Source organism: Solea senegalensis, linkage group LG18 (assembly GCF_019176455.1).
Source record: "Solea senegalensis isolate Sse05_10M linkage group LG18, IFAPA_SoseM_1, whole genome shotgun sequence".
Classification (NCBI taxonomy): Eukaryota; Metazoa; Chordata; class Actinopteri; order Pleuronectiformes; family Soleidae; genus Solea; species Solea senegalensis.
The window spans coordinates 3174476-3191110 of NC_058041.1; the positions used below are offsets into that span (position 1 = coordinate 3174476).

Genomic DNA, 16635 nt, shown 5'->3' on the forward strand with positions numbered 1-16635 from the left:
AGATGAGAAAGAGCCAAAGGAGAGGAATGTTGTTGGACGAGACGGGTAGAGGAGGATGAGGAGGAGGAGGAGGAGGAGGAAGTAAAAGCAATCAAGACAAGAGGCAAATTCAGATGACGCCTAAGTATTCTTTTGATGGGTGTGTTTTCTTTTAAATTATACACACGGACAACTAAATGGAGAAATTGCAGTCTGATTAAATGAGTGTCCACAAAGAAATCAGCAAATTAACATCGCTACGATGATTCTGGCAACATCATAAAGCAACGGGTGTCACTTCAGCGAAAGCAATCTACATCCTTTTGTTCCGGGTCTAATGCTATGCGACACATACAAATATAACATTGTCAGGTACAAAATGTCAGGATGTAAAGGATGTGATTGCTGAGCGTGATGGTCAGAAATACGGCGGCGTATTAGGGCCACACATGAAAAAAAAAAATACATCAAAAAACATCCCAGCAACACCAAGTGCATGTTGGTGGATTGCTTCTCTGAAGAAGAACAAGAAGAAGAAGAAATGTTATTACTTTGCACGTCTCTACAAGCAGAGTATGTGTTCTCCTTGTGCACTCACAAACACGGTGCACATTACGACAAAGTAAAGCAACCGTGAGATCATCGATGCCACTTTTGTACCGTCACCTCATAAAAGAGCGACACATCCATGGCTGCTCAGATGGGCACACTGATCTATTTGGCTTTATTGTAACTGTACAGGTGTTCTTGTAGAGGTCAAAGGGTCACACGCTTGAGCTCCGACTCTGCCATAATACATGTCCATCAACAGCTATGCATCTCATTTAAATGCCGTCGAACAAGACCATTAAACACCGTCCTCCACCAGTGTGAGTTGCTTGTGGATAAGAGTGATGATTTAAGTGCCCGAAATGGAAATGTAATGTCAGTGACACCGATGCTCAACTTGACGCGGTGTCTGTTCCAGAGCGAGCGGCAGTAAAAGCAGTGCTCTGTGCCTTCCCAAGGGTGTTTAATCCATGACTGATGGATGCAAGTCCGCGACAATGACTGTAATTATCATCATCATCATCACTGTAAAACATTCATCATTACCATCATCAACATCACAGCTATCTCCCTCTGTCACAAACCAGCCATTATCATAACCAATGTGCACGCATACACAGATTACTTTACGTGCGTGACATGAATGAGCACTGCCCACATTTAAAAAAATAAGAGCATGAATCTGGCTTTAAAATGTACGCGCGTATAGCTATAAATGCACATACAAGCTTAAAGGTAGGGTGGGAGATCATTTTCTGGAGCACTTTTTTTACTGTATTGCTTAAAATTCTCGTCACACCCCGATTCTAACCAATTAAATTGTCACAAAAACGTCAGCTGTGGAGCGGAAAGGCCCGTAAAAACACCATTCAATCATATTGAACGGGCCGAACAATAGAACTATGGTCCCAGCTCACCTCAGTTGGTTTTCCACAACAAAATAGTACCTACTCAATGTGGGCGGAGTCATTACTGCACAGCTGCATGAAACTGCGGTGACTTCGTTTTACACATACACACAAGTGACTAGTGACTTGTAAAGCAGTTATTCATCAGTTCATTAGTTCAGTACTTCCTCCATGACCTCCATGACTTGCGATCAGCAGTGCTGTTGCTAAACACATCAGACTCCTCAGTTAAATATTGAGATTTTACACATTTCTCTGGTAGCTCTACAGTTCGGCATTGTTCGGCTTGAATCTTGTGTCAGACGTCTCTTCCTGTGACAGCAGCCTGACAACGTCCCGCACAGTACCCACTCATACCTACTATGCTAGTGGAAACGCAACTTAACCGTGCCGAGTATTTGTTGTTTTTCGGCATCACGTTGTCATGTGAACAAGTATCCAAAAAACGTAGCATTACCGAAAGTTACAGTTGCTGCCCAGTGCTCGTGAACCTGTGTTCGTTACGCGTTCCTGTGCTCTGGAGGCGGAGCTTCCAAGGGAAGTCCGGAGAAAGGGGCTTGAACTTTTGAATTGAAAATGTAGCCTGCTCTTTTCCCAGGATCTCCAACCCTAGCTTTAATACATATGGATGTAACGTCTAATTTGGATACTTAAAGCAAAACATCACCATGCAAACAGCGCCTTTGGCTAATCAGAGTGACTGAAACTGGGGATTAAGTAAAGTTTACTCCCTCAGCCGCTCCACTGTCTCCACAGTTAACCCAGTGATACCCAGCTGCTAATATAGAAATTAAAGGTGCAGTCCATTTCAAGCAGAGAAGCACACATCTGAAAGAGTGTCAGAGAGGATGTCTCAATTATTCATCGAGCAGCTGATTTATGGGGGTTTCATATGGTGCATATTAAAAGCTTTGAGAGGCACGGGGAAGCCGAAGATGGTTTATGTAACCGCTATTAATTAGGACCCTCTCTCACTCTGATACTCTTCCAATATGCAAACAACGACAGTTAAAGGTTTCGCGCGCCGTGAAAAGGTGCCGTGTGCCAGTGTGAAGAACAGACGCGGGGAAGAAGAAGAATGAGAGTGAGAAAAGTTACAGGAGACATTACTGAGCCTCTTTAGACTCATTAAAACAGTAAGAAGTGCAGCGTCCGTGTGTGGAAATTAGAAGCTGGGCTTTTTTTGCTTTTTTTTTTGCTGATCAAAGAGAATTTCTCATTTTGAAACATATGCATATACTGTATAAATGTATATGCAAAACAGCCGGGGAGTTGTGGATCAGAGGTGCTACTTGTCAGCACTGACATTATGCTATTTCCGTACACTTCACAATGAATTACATTTGCAGCTAAAATATGTTTGTGTTTGGTGAGCATACACTGGTGGAAGGATGTTGATGAGCACTGTCTGTCACTTAAAAATTGGACTTTAATGACTTGATTTGACATTATTTTGTGTTTTAGGGCTGATACAATTAATCTCTTTTTAGGGCAGGTGCAGTATGCATCGTTTTCTTATTCTATGAACTATACTGTATGTCCTTTGTTGACTAAAGTTCTGCAGCTGTTGTATTCCACAGATTCTTGCATGGCACAGTGGATAAGGCTCTGCTGTGACTCAAATATATTTAAGGCCTGGGCCGAACGAGACAGGTGATATATATATATGTATATATACATATATATAGATAAATATATATATATATGTATATAAACACTATAAATGTCTTGAGGCGAGCTGAAAATAGGAGCAATTATCACCATTTAAATAATGCCCTGGCTCTCGTTCCCAGCAAACCTTGTGAACTCCACTTGTCAGATCCTGATAACCTGTAACAGGCCAGCACCTCGTTTCTTTGTAAAAAAAGAAAAGAAAAGAAAAGAGTTTCCCGTCAGCTTCTGAACGATGTTCTTTCGGCACCACAATGCCAGCCTAAAATACACAGGTAATGAAAACACACACAGACGCTGCTGCACACACCAAATGATTCCTTGTGTTCGTTCGCGGCGTGCAAATGATGCTTCCTTCCCTCCGCTCATAATAGCCTCTATTGTTGGCATTGTGTGGGAGGGAGACACTGATTTGCCACGGCCGGTATAATTCTCTCATTACGAGTTCAGAAGGGGAAAAGGAGGCACAAGGAGGGATGGAGGGATGAGGGGCCCACAGTCACGAGGCATGGTGTCCCACAAAGAGAAAAAACCCCGACTGATAATGGAGCAAATCCATCAGCTTCTCACTCCCAGTCTCTGTCCGTCTCTTGTCATCCATCCACGGGCCTGTAGATGGAAGTCATTTCAGAGAGCTTGGGAGTGAAAAGTGGCTCGGAAGAAAATACAAAAAGAGATAATGGAGTACAGGCATTCCAGCTCTTGCCATAATACCATGCAATCTGGCAGAGGGAGGGGAGACAGAGAGTAGGGAGGCTGTAACAGAGGGGCAGAGAGAAAGAGGTTCTGGTGCAGCAGGGGAAAGAGAAGAAGCCGACATAGAAGAACACACAGTGTGAGAGGTGGTGGTTAGATCAGCCTCTCCTCCTCCCTGGTCGAGTGCAGCAGCTTAGAGCTTTTAGTGAGCTTATTTTCACCCACAGTGTTGCTGTGACCTAACTTAGGCTTCAGCTTCTAAAACCTCATTCACTCGCCCGGGCTCCCAGCATTCTCTCCGAGCTTCTCTACAGCTCATTGCTCTCATCATTGGTTCAATTTTGCGAGCGTGTTTGTGTAGGGGCGAGAGCGAGTGAGAAAAAGAACATCCGTACACCAGCTTGAGGGTATTTCAGAGAGACCCCTGCCCTCTCTTCATGATACTCTAAGGTCCTTTAGGCACATGGTTTAGTATTCAATCACCACAACAGCATCACCTTAACAACACTGACTCCAGTAACCTTGGCCATCCATTCACCTGTCTAAGAACAAAAGCTGCTTCCAGAGGGAGCCATTAGACGGATATAGCTCTGGGAAAGAAAGTATCCAAAACACCAGATGGGCTGTGCTTTATACCGGCTCCAGGGCTGGACAGCAGACTCACCGAGACCATTACTGAGAGGGAGGAATTAGGCTAAACCATAGCAACGCATGGAAAACGTTTCAGGTCCAACGCTGGAGTCGAATTTATGATCCGAGACTGCAGGTGGACACTGATTGTTGCCCAAACATTGGCAAATATCTGCATGCTACTGTGTCTGACACTCTTTCAGGCAAACTATAATTTGTATTTCATTTAAGTATGGAATTTCTGTCAGGAAAAAATTGCATTTTTCTGTCTTCGCTGATAAGAAATGATATACCTTCAGTTCAATGGTTAGTCTCAACAAGCACCTGTCAGATACTGTCAGGTATTTAAGTCACTGTGCAGAGTCCCTGAAGCTATTTGAAGCTCATATAACAACACAAACTGCTTTTTCTGTCTATTTTATAATTGTGTTAAAGCCAAAAAAAAATCTTATTTTATACAAACAGCGCATACTACATGATAGGAGAGATCAGAGGCTTTTATTTTTCAGAAAAGCTTGTTTTAGGGACGGGAAATTGAATGGCAATACGGTACGGAGACATATAAACAGGGGCTAGTTAGTGTTACAAATCATAATCTCCAAAACTGTGCTTTTATGACCGCACCATCACGAAGCCCCCACCTGTTAGTCTCACCACATGAATACAGTCAGCTGTCATGCGATAGGGAACGAGCCACTTTCCCCAACAACAGGCTGCCATTTTAAGGTGAGCGTTTATCCACAGGTGACGCCACAGAATGGCAGCATTTTCATCCAAGTTACATATTTCTACTGTTGTGTACGCGCTTGAAGAAAATTAGTTTGACCCGAGAAACCCGAGTGACGCAGACAATTTCACATACGGATACGTATATTATTTACGTATTATGTATTTTGGTATGTACACATTTAAGTTTGGAACGCGACACTAATTGTGGTACCCTTCTCAATGTTTGACAAAGGAAACAAATAATTGTGTTTCCATTAGTGGAAACAGGGCCATAGGTGTGTATTGGTGTGTGTGTATTTCACATATGTGAACACAAGTATTTATGTCTGTACCATGACCCACAAGCGAGTTCTTATAAATAAGTCTGTGTGACAGTTTGTGTGTGTGTGTGTGCACGTGTCTCAAGAAGATGAACCAAGGGACCGATTGTTTGAGAGAGAGAGAGTGTGTGTGTTTGTGTGTCACAGGGGGACGTCTGCAGTGAAAGAGCTGAGGTGTAACACCTTGTTAATGTGACAGACACGGTAAAACAGTCACAGAGGGAATGAGCCACCGTTGACTGCTTTGCTCGATAACTTGACGGATACAAGAAGTCGCCGCAGTTTGGTTTGTTAAGCTGCTCTCGAGTCCAGTTCCCAACACACCTGACTTAGATAAGTAGCTGGCACTGGAAGAGCACAGGAAACACTACTGAGTTTATGTACCATGTTTTTCCATGAGATTGCCCAGAATGCTTCATATATTTTTAAATACTTCCGATAACTAAAAACAAAAATACCAACTGACATTGGGAGAGAAGCAGGTAACCTTTTGGACAGGTCACCAGTGTTACGTAGAGTCAAAATAATCTGCTTTAAGACATTTACTGAAGTACCAATATTCTCCATAGATTTTCCAGACAACACAAACGTCTACTAAAGTCACTCCAGAAAGTTTCCAGAGATTTTTTTACGGTCAGTTCCAAGGTCAAGACCCCAGATAATGTTCTTAAGGACCCAGACATGATCTTGAGTTCACGTTGGAAAACTACTTTACAGGAACAAACAAACATTACCACTCATATTCACAACTATTTTAAGATAAACATGTATTATGTAACATTTCTGCAGTAAAATCAAGGTTGTATGTTTGGTTGAGTATTGTACTTACATTAGCCAAAACATTCCCAACACTCTTTAAATCCATACATATCTATATCTCTATTCAAGGTAATGGATCTTTCTTTGGCCGACTCTTAACGACATCATCAGCCTTTGGGCTGTGGGAGGAAGTGAGTTTACCCAAAAACCCAAGCACAATCACACACACACACACACACACACACACCAGGTGAACATGCAAACATCACCAAAAACAAAAACCTTGATGCAAAGGTGTTCTTTCTGGCAATTTGTGAGAGATGTTAACGCAGCCAAGTGTACCTGATAGACGTGGTAGGCGTTGGCAGCTCGGCCCTGCAGGAACACAGAGGGGATCCACACGTTGATGAGCGCGCGATGAGCCCTGTGTGACGCAAAAGAACAAACCATCCTCAGCGTCTGAGTCATCAACATCATCATTACCATTACCATTATAACTGGCATCAGCATCAGCATCAGCAACAGTGTGTGTGTGTGTGTGTGTGCGCTTGGACAGCTCCGGCAAATTACAGCTCAGTCTCGTAAAAAACACCTCAAAAACCTCATTTCGGTCATGGACAGGGGAGCAAAACCAAATGAAACTGCGTTGTAGGAGCTTTGTTGCCCGGTGAATCTCAGAGAGAATAATGCAACAAGTATTTTTTAACAAGGACATTCGGTAACACTTTACATTAGGAAACACATATTCACCATTAACTAGGTGCTTACCAACATGTATATAAGTAGCATACCAGATCTTTATTAGTAATTATTAAACACGTATTAACACCTTAATCAGGAAAAACCTTAATTCATGTCATAATAGAGGTAGAATAAGGTTATGTAGAATAAGGTGTTTAATAATTACTAATAAAGGGCTAGTGTGAATATGTGTTCCCTAATCTAAAGTGTTACCGGACATTCAAAACAAGAGGAACTCTCCTGGTGGGGCTGGATATGTAAATATTCATCAGTTACATTCTCAACGTTTGACTATGGAAACACAAAGAACTGCGTGACACACGGAACCAAACGGTACGGCTCGGTGGAAATGGCCGTGAGAGCGAAGCCGCCGGACAAACGAAGAGTGACAGAGAAATATTCTTACGTCTCAAAGTCTGACAGGCTGGGGTCGTCCGACGTCTGACTCAAATCACCTGGAAGCTAAAGAAAGAAAGAAAGAAAGAAAGAAAGGAGAGTGTGGAATGAGTCATGGCCGAGAACAAAGACACACTCAAGTGTCCAGTGTGACTGTAACCTCACAACGAGGAGCCTGAGCAAAGACTTTCAAAACTAAACTACATCATGTGGAAAACGACAGTTAATGATCCACTTTCATATGACAGGCGGTGTCATCGAAGGAGTTCTCAAGCTTGGGTGACATGTCTATACTTAGCTCATTGTCACGACACACGCAGGTTTTTGAGGGTTAGGGGTAGACTTAGGGTTAGGTTCAGGGATAAGTTCAGGCTTAGGCATGTAGCTGAGATGGGGATGTCCTCTGATGAACCTCATGACGAGGCCCAGATGTGATCCTTATGTGTGTTGTCCTCTCAGCTCCTGTCTTCAGCTTGAAGCTCCCATCACTGCTACTGTATGACACTATGGACAGTGTGTGTGTGTGTGTGTGTTTGTGGATTTGTATTTATATTCATGAACAACCTAAATACACACTAACCCATGCGGGACTTGTGTCACCGTAGGGAAAAAAGATGAAGTCTCTGTGGGTGTTCAAACTTTACGATCGGGGTTGGAATTTTGCGTCCCCCGAGCTCCACCATATGTTTGGCATTCTGTTTGTGTTTGTTGCTAATGTAGGACGAAGAAAAAGAAAACAAACCACATACAATCAAAGTTCATCAGAGGAGGAGGAGAGAGATGTGACCACGGTGTGACAGTACAAAAGAAAAATGAACACGGCAGCGGCACGGACGACAAACTCAAGACAAATGCACTTAAGCAGTATTGGCAGCCATTGAATGGAGAGAGAAAAATGAGCGGAGCACCACTGCAAAAACAAACAGGCAGAAGATGGAAATCAAACTAAATCGGCAGCAGTCAGGAAAAAAAAAAGTCAGAGTGATGGAGAGGAGAGGTGAGACGGGAGGAGGGAGGGAGGGTGAGGAAACTAGATGAGAGTAACCAAATGAGACAATCCTTCAATGTGTGTGTGCGTGTCCAGTCACTCACCGGTCCTCTCAGGTCAATGAGTTCCTGTCTCATCTGGACAATGAGGTGGTCTTTGGCCATCAAGGTCCGGTACAGGCGCTCGTTGAACTCTATCAGCTCGCCGTGCATCTCGGCCACCTGCAGCGCACGCGCGCACAAAAACAACAACAGACAAACAAAAACACTTAAGATTAATCATGCTGTGGAACAAATATGATGTAATGCATAATTATGTAGAAAAAAAAAAGAATAGAGACGAAAGAAAATCATGTTTCACAGAGATAACAAAAAAAATACAATCCTCTGTTTCCGTTTAACACGCGAAAGGCTGTTGACAGCAGGACAGATTCTGAGAAACAGTGAAAGCCCCTGACAGACACAGAAGAGATGAAGGGAGAGAATAATAGAGGGAGCATGTGAGGAGAGCGAAAACCAGTTCATATCCTCAACACAGAGACTCCTAATCAGTTGTCTTCAGCGCTAACTAACCTTGACACGGTGTAATTCACATCTGTGTGCATGTGCGTGTGTGTGCGTTTGTGAGGCCTGTCTCTCTAACCAGGCTGGACAGTGCGGACAGGTCTCTGTCAGTAGACCGACAACTGTGACACACACTGTGCTGTATGGAGGACACCTGCTGTCATGGCCGCTCCTGCAGAGTAGCATCGACAGCTGTCAGGTGAGCTGTGCGGCCGCTGCTGCTGCCGCCGCTGACAGTACTGACCTTCCTACATTAACTTATACACAGAGCCATTTAAGAGCCCACACACTGGCACAAAGGAGGAGGAGAGGCCTCTTATGTAATAATGACAAATAACAGTAATTATCACAATAAACTGGATTCATCGGGTTCAACACAACAGCTCACAAAAGAAAAAGACTTATAAAGATACAGTGTGCACACAAACGTTTCGTTGTTCTTAGGACCAAAAGACGGAGACGGATGGAGCCTTTCATCCGTACTTTACGTTCATTTTGGTCTGTCATTGTGCACAAAGCAGTGGAGCTTATGGCGACGGACGAAACAGAGCAATACCACCAGGAATCATGGCACGCCTGTCCGCAATCCGTTTGACGATTTCCAAAACATTCCGTACGATTCTGAGGGAAGTGATTGCTTCAAGCAGAAAATCAATCACATAATTATTTCACTTTCATAAAAGCAATACTCTTCTTCTTTTTTGTCTTCTGGTCTACTAAGGGGATTTTGTCACCTTTGGAGCGAGAACTTTGCTAAGCTAAGCTAACAGAACCTGACCAAAGGACATTTATCGCTATTGGAATCACACTGTGTTCACAGCCCTGCATACAAAGAGGAAGAACTAACGCGACCAAAAGCTTGGAGCGCTGTCCATCAACCCAGTGTGACCAGTGTGACCCAGGCAGTCTCACTCTGCTGCCCTCTAGAGGTGATGCTCCTGTGGAATTTCAGGAGAACACTCCATCCAGTGAATATTTCAATTTCAATTTCAATCTCAATGTTTTTTTTTCGGCGGTGGTATTAAAAGTAGCTCCAAACCTTCAGTTGCCATGACAACCCTGTTTCAAAATGCAGAAAGCAAGGTAATAGTGTGGAACATGTGTTGCCCTCACCTCCGGGGGACCAGTCTGCCTTTAGGTAACATAAAAATTACAAATATTTCCCTCTCTGGAATTAGGTCAGACTGTCAAATTAAAACAAAAAAAGCAATCAGAGCGAGAGAGAGAGAGATGTGAGAATACAGAAATAAAAATAGCTCAAATGTGGAAGTCATCAGAATTCGCAGATGAGGGGTTTTGGGGGTTAAATATGAAAGATATTTACGAGTTTGTGATAGAAATGAGAGAAAGATTCAAAATCTAAATGCAGTATTGAGCAGCACAGAGACGAAACCACAAGAGAGCAGATCTCACTCTGAATCAGGAGGTGCGTGTGGTGGTTGGCTGAAATGTGATCTGAAGAATCCTAAACTCACTTGCCAACTCAGGTGGAGATGCCAAAAACACTGCATGTTTCGCTCTCCTCAGATGATACTCAACCAAAATTGAAATCACATGTTCAAACACTGTTGGGTGTCTATATTTAGGTGAAGTGCGAGTGTGGCGAGGCTTTAGTTTAGACAGAAGACTGGAGATGACAGAGAGAGAGTATGTGAAGCAAATTAGACACACAACTCAGCACAGATCTGTTATGTTTCTCCAAAGGCCGACTTTGACGCATCACGCGACTATAGTGCATACTAAATAATTCAACAAAAATGATAACGACAATGAAGACAATGAAGACACTTCACGGCAGAGATTTGATTTGTACACACGTCTGTCTTTTGTTTGTTTAACTGCAGCTCTCTTGTTAAGAGAATAACAACATGCATCATCTCCTCGGGCAGGCGTTTCTATCTCACCACTCTCAGACGTGCAACCTGAGCTCCACGGGCACCACATCAATCAAAGCACTCAGTAAATATGTTGTAACAAGGCCTTAAAGAGTCTGATTAACATTTTTTACTCACACAAAAAAGGAAAAAACAATGAGTACATTTGCCAAATGTTTCCAACATATTTGAAATCCATTAAATCTTTATTTATACGGAAGGCAAACGGACAGTTTCATTCATGCCGGTTGCCTTTTAATGACATCATCTGCTTCGGGGAGCTGCTGTTGGGTTTCAAACAGGGTTTGGCTTTGAAAAGTCGCTATAAATAATACACTTTTAAAAGCTCTAAATGCACCTCTTGCACTCAATAAAAATGCCAGGACTCTCCGTAGCTGCAAACATTTCACAATAAACGCTTTGTTTGCAGGGGCGAAACAGGCCACAGGAATGCAAGAGTGCTTTTATTTTGAAACTACAGGACGTCTGTGACGCATACGACGGATGAAAATATGTAAGAGAAAGTGACTTTGGGGAAAACTATGGAAGCCCATTTCCGCCAGGGAAAAAAAAAGGACAACTTAGCCTTGATAATAAAAATATCCTCAAAGTAAGTCGATATTATGAGTTTTTAAACGACAGACTAAAAGACTTAACATCCGATGTAACTAAAGTCACCTGTTATGTGGTTAGGCCAGCGAGGCGATTTGACGAAGGGGCCATAACAAACATTGCCATAGCCATCTCATAATTTCAACTTTTTATCTCACAATTATGACTTTTTATCTCACAATTATGACTTTTTATCTCATAAATTCAACTTTTGATCTCATAATTATGACTTTTTAGCTCATAATTTCAACTTTTTAGCTCATAATTTTGACTTTATCTCGTAATTATGAGTTTTTAATCTCATAATTTCGACTTTTTATCTCATAATTATGACTTTTTCGCTCATAATTTCGACTTACATTGAGGATCTTTTTATTATCAAGGCTAAGTTTTAAGGATCAGTCACTTAATCAGTAATTGAGCCAAAGCTCGCGCTTCAATGCTTCGATGTCATCATTTAACTGTGAGATAAAAGTAAAATAACACATATTACACTTCGACAACTGTTCTCGAGGAATATGGGTCACGAGTTTAGTGAGGACTGAGGGAATCCGCTTCAGCCGACTTGATCCCCAGTCTGGTCACATTTAAAAAAAAACTGTAACAGATACATCCACGGTGCTTAGTCAATATCGACCACGACTCCAAAGATCAGACATGTTAGAAATCTCAAGATCAGATAAGGCGGCAAAGTAATAAACCAGAGCTGATGGTAATCTTTAAACATAAAACAGAGCCAGAGCCCTGCTCTAAAAACTAATCCCCAGACCTGACTGTGTCTGTATCCTGGAAGCACCCTGGACGTTTGTTACAGAAAATTAAAACTTGTGCTCGTTTTTTTTCTCTCTCTTGAGGAACAGGAAGTAGTTACACCGACAGCGGCTGTCCTTGACACAGCAGCAATTCATCATTCCTTTATTTAACCACCGCAACTCCTTCTATAGGACTTTATAAGAGTGGGGAATTCATTTTAAGTGTGAAGAAACCCAATTAATTCTCCGTGAGAGGGAGCTAATCACTCTGTCATTTCTGTGGCTGAGGCATATGTGAGTGTGACAGGATAGTAGGACGTGTATAAGACTGCACACATCTGTATTAAAACCCTTCACAGACGCACTTTGCATTACCGTAGTTACGCGACGGTTTGTGCTATTTGAAAAACTCCAACTGTTTCTGAAATCTAAGAAGTTGCACATCAATTTAAATATATGTTATACTGTTTCAATTTCAAGTTTAACATGCAGAATCTGGTGTTGGTGGTGTTTTCTAAATAAACCTTTTTTCTTTTTCTTCATTTTAAATTGTTTATACACCATTTTAACATGCAGTAAATTGTAAATAACTGCCAGATATTGAAAGTTATTCTGGAAAAAAATGGGCAAAAGCACTTATTTTCTGGATCTTGCATGGTTAAAATAAGCGGGAAAAAGTCCAGACGGACATTTTGAGGCTTAGGTGTTGCCTGTGTGGCTACATATTTGTGTCTAAACAGTCAAATCTTCACCATTATCATTAACATGCACAACCAGCTTTAAGTGCTACATGCAATAACCATTACTAAGCTGCATCATCCCACTGTATACGCTGACCTTGGTCAACTGAAGGCCACACAAAGGCTCCCTGTTAATGGTCAATAAAAACTGCATCTGCAGGATAAGGGCTGATTAGTGGCCGCCTAAATTCCCTTTTTCACGTCGCCGTATAAATGCTTTAAATACACATCAGCGCCGAATGAATTCATGAAAGAGTTTCACGAGGTGAAGGGCGGTGTCAGAGTGAGTTTGGTGTGAATTTTTAATACAAATGAGAGTGTGAAAATGAATACAAAAGGGGATAAAAGGACATAAATGGGATCCAAAGAACAAGGCAAACAAGCCAACAGTGAACGAGCAGACCTGCATGGAGGATATTAATTCTACAACAGCAGAGCACGACATGTACCCTGTCTCACTGCGTTAACGCGTCTTCTCTGCTCCCAACACTCACAACCTGAGCGGTCCCTTGTTAGTCTTGAAGGTGATGGAATGATTTACACTTTCCTTCAAGCCAGCGCAATTTCAAGTTGAAAAGCTTTCAGCGTGAAGCTGTGAAAAACAGCACAGCAGAGGCAGGTGACAGGCTGCTGCTACTGCTGCTGCTGCTGCTACTGCTACTGCTGCTGCTGCTGCTGCTGCTGCTGAAAAAGGTGTTTCCACATAAAAACTATCTGCAAGAAAATGTTTTACCCCTGTATCACCAATATTCACCTGAGAATGTATACAACCGGGATGTTTGCTTCGTTGCACAACGTAGTACTGGGTGACGGCAGATCAGGGGTAGAGCAAGTTGTCTTTCAGCTTCAACGGTTAGGGTTAGGGAGTGAATGAATGGCAAAACTCTAGTACCTTAAAAACTGTAGTAAAAGTACCTTAAAGTTAGATACTTGAGTAAAAGTAAAAAGTATCTTACCAGAAAATAACTTTGGTAGAAGTTGAAGTCCCTTTTTTATAATATTACTTAAGTAAAAAGTCTTAAAGTCATTTTCTGATATAAAAGGTACTTAAGTTTTAGAAGTAAAAGTGAGGAGTCAGTGGTAGGGCGAGTTGTCTTTCAACTGGAAGGTTGTGGGTTCAATTCCTTGCTCTGTGTCCTTGAGCAAGACTCTTAACCCCATGTTGCAGCGTGTGAATGGGTGAAAATTGTAGTGTGAAGTAGCTCATTGAGACTAGAAAAGCTATACATAAACACAGACCATTACCAACTCTTCTTCTTCTGATTTTATTTGGTAGTAGCGAGTCACAAAGACAGTTAGAGGAACTGTAGAGGAGTACAAGTAAAATAAAGTAAAGATATGTGAACTTAAGTACAGGAGGTAAATGATTTAACTGAGCTTTTCATTCACAGTCATTTTCTTTCCAAAGGGCTCTGTTGTTTTTGCCCATCCAGACTAAAACACAGCCCCAGGGTTTTCAAACTAAAACGTAGACAGTAGTAGAAAAACTTCTCTCTTCTTTTTGGGGATCTAAAACCCTGAGGGGGTGCGGATGGAGGGCGAATCTGGAACAGATTTTTTGCATTTTTAAACAATAACGGGAGTAGGAAGCCATGACTGTGTGTCTCAGCAGGGAGCTCCCAGGGTGATACTATGATGAAAGCCCGGGACTTAAGTGTCCATAATGCACGGCAGTGTTCCGCCTGAGGAGCTGGGGCAAGCAAATTCAGAATCATTACAGAGCTGTTTTTTGCACACTGTGGATTCCCCCCCCTCCCCCTTCAGGCATGTGAATAAGCAGTTTCTTGCAGCAGCTTGTTAATAAATAGGTAAATGTGTACATCACTTAAAGGAAATAAGTTGTCCCTGTTGTGGGTTTTAGCAAGGAAGCGTATCAACTTCAACCAATCAGTTTTCAAGAGTGTAAGGTACTCGTGGTGCAGTTTGGGAGTTCTAATGGTGCTTTGGTCTCTGTTTGGCATTTCAAGCGCAAAAAAAAAAACGCATAGGCACGCAGGTACAGTATATTCCTGCCGCCACCTGGGACTCACAGCTGATGGTGGTAATGTAAAAAAAAAAAAGTAGAAATATAATATAGTAGCGATGTGCCACAGGATGCACGACACGACTGCCATCACAATGTAAACAATGCAGGTCTCGAAATGTAAAGGACCTTTCCAAAATATTTAATAAGGCATTCAATGGGTGTGGGGGGATCATTCATTTCTGAGGGGAAGAAAATCTAATTTTAAGAAAAAATATATCATAATTTTGATATCACAGGTTACTTTAAGCTTTAGTTACCAGTAACAAGGTAAAACAATGGTGTGTATTAATTTAAATACAGGAGTAAGATTCACAAGCATGGATAGGACAATTCTTAGCTATAAATTCTTGATTTTTGTCTGTGTTTTCCCTCATTTTAAGGAAAATTACAGTCTGCAAGTAGCTGCAGATTTACAGATTATTTTTCTTAAAGCAAGAGAATTTATATTATTATAAAAAAATATTTTAATAGGGCTCTTTTTGTCTTTAAAACCATTCAGTTTCCTCTTCTGTAATTCAGCACAAACATTTTTTCTTTTTAAAGTGAAATCATCACCAGGATCTGTTTTCCTGTGCAGTAATGTTACATAAAACCAAAAAGCAGCCAGTTTTTCCACATTCATGTTAATAGTGGGCAGGACATCATGACTTGAAAGGAATTTTTTCTTTTTTTTTGAAAGGGATGATACTCTGTTGCAGGGGCATCAAAGGTTTGTTTAAAGATCTTAAACAGGGTGAGACATCACTCAGGACATGTCCACTTTGTAAATCTAAATGCAGCCTGCGTCTCTGACTCGCTCCATCACGGCCGTTCCAGAAAAAAGGGAAAAGTAAAAATATATAGATGTCACAAGCTGTGCCGTCCACTCCGAACTGAGGTATAAAAAGATACAAAGGGAGAGGTGAGAGCCTGTGAGAGCGGCAGATGGAGTTACGCAAAAGACACAAATTGAAGTTTACAGGGGAAAAAAAAGGCTAAATCTGGCCCACACATCACACGGCCAACGCGATGAGCACTTGGATCATTGGCATTTGTTTTTTGATGTCGTATTATTTCCCTGAGACGCCACAGTGGTGACAGTGTTAACGTACAGTCTGTCAGCTTGAATTCTGGGCTGTTTTCATCACAATGCAGATGAACTTTGGGAGAACTAAAAACCCTCTCTTTGTGGACGTTCTCCCAGGCTATGCATGTCAAATATATTTGGACAGATTTTTGATTAGGGTTTACATTCAACAACAACTGTCACTGTCAAGGGCAAATATGTTAATATTGACTTTGTATATGTGTGTGCCAGGCTGTCTCAGTAATGAGTGCGTGTTTAAATATACCCTGACAGACTGGAGATTAAATGACAAAAATGATGGATGAATTATGCACATTTCAGGCCCATTATTCGTAATTATATTTAAAAAATACACAAAACTGAACAATGTTTTATCAAAAACTGCATTTATAAAAGAACACTTTTCTTCTCCAATGACTTATTTGTGGTGCATATATTACAACAAAGTGGCAGCAGCAGCAAGCGATTGGTTGGTGGACTGCGTGTTTGCACAAGTATGAGATTTACGAGGTTTCTTGAATGCATCTTGAAGCTCCTATTTGATCAAAATCAGAAGAGCCATTGTTGACCCCCCTCACCACCCAAATATAATTAACCTGCAGCCACAAAACCTATTTTACCCATAAAATGAAGATA

General features: G+C 41.7%; 1 protein-coding gene across 2 annotated transcripts in view; it reads right to left on the reverse strand.

The window, feature by feature from the left end:
• snx29 (sorting nexin 29) overlaps positions 1-16635 on the reverse strand; it is a 123194-nt gene that overhangs the window by 32092 nt on the left and 74467 nt on the right. For both annotated transcript variants that reach the window (XM_044013408.1, XM_044013407.1), the window contains exons 16-18: positions 8471-8587; positions 7389-7444; positions 6584-6665 (exon numbers count right to left, since the gene is read on the reverse strand). In XM_044013408.1, the coding sequence (XP_043869343.1) occupies positions 6584-6665; positions 7389-7444; positions 8471-8587 (255 nt within the window). The remainder of the gene's footprint in view (positions 1-6583; positions 6666-7388; positions 7445-8470; positions 8588-16635) is intronic.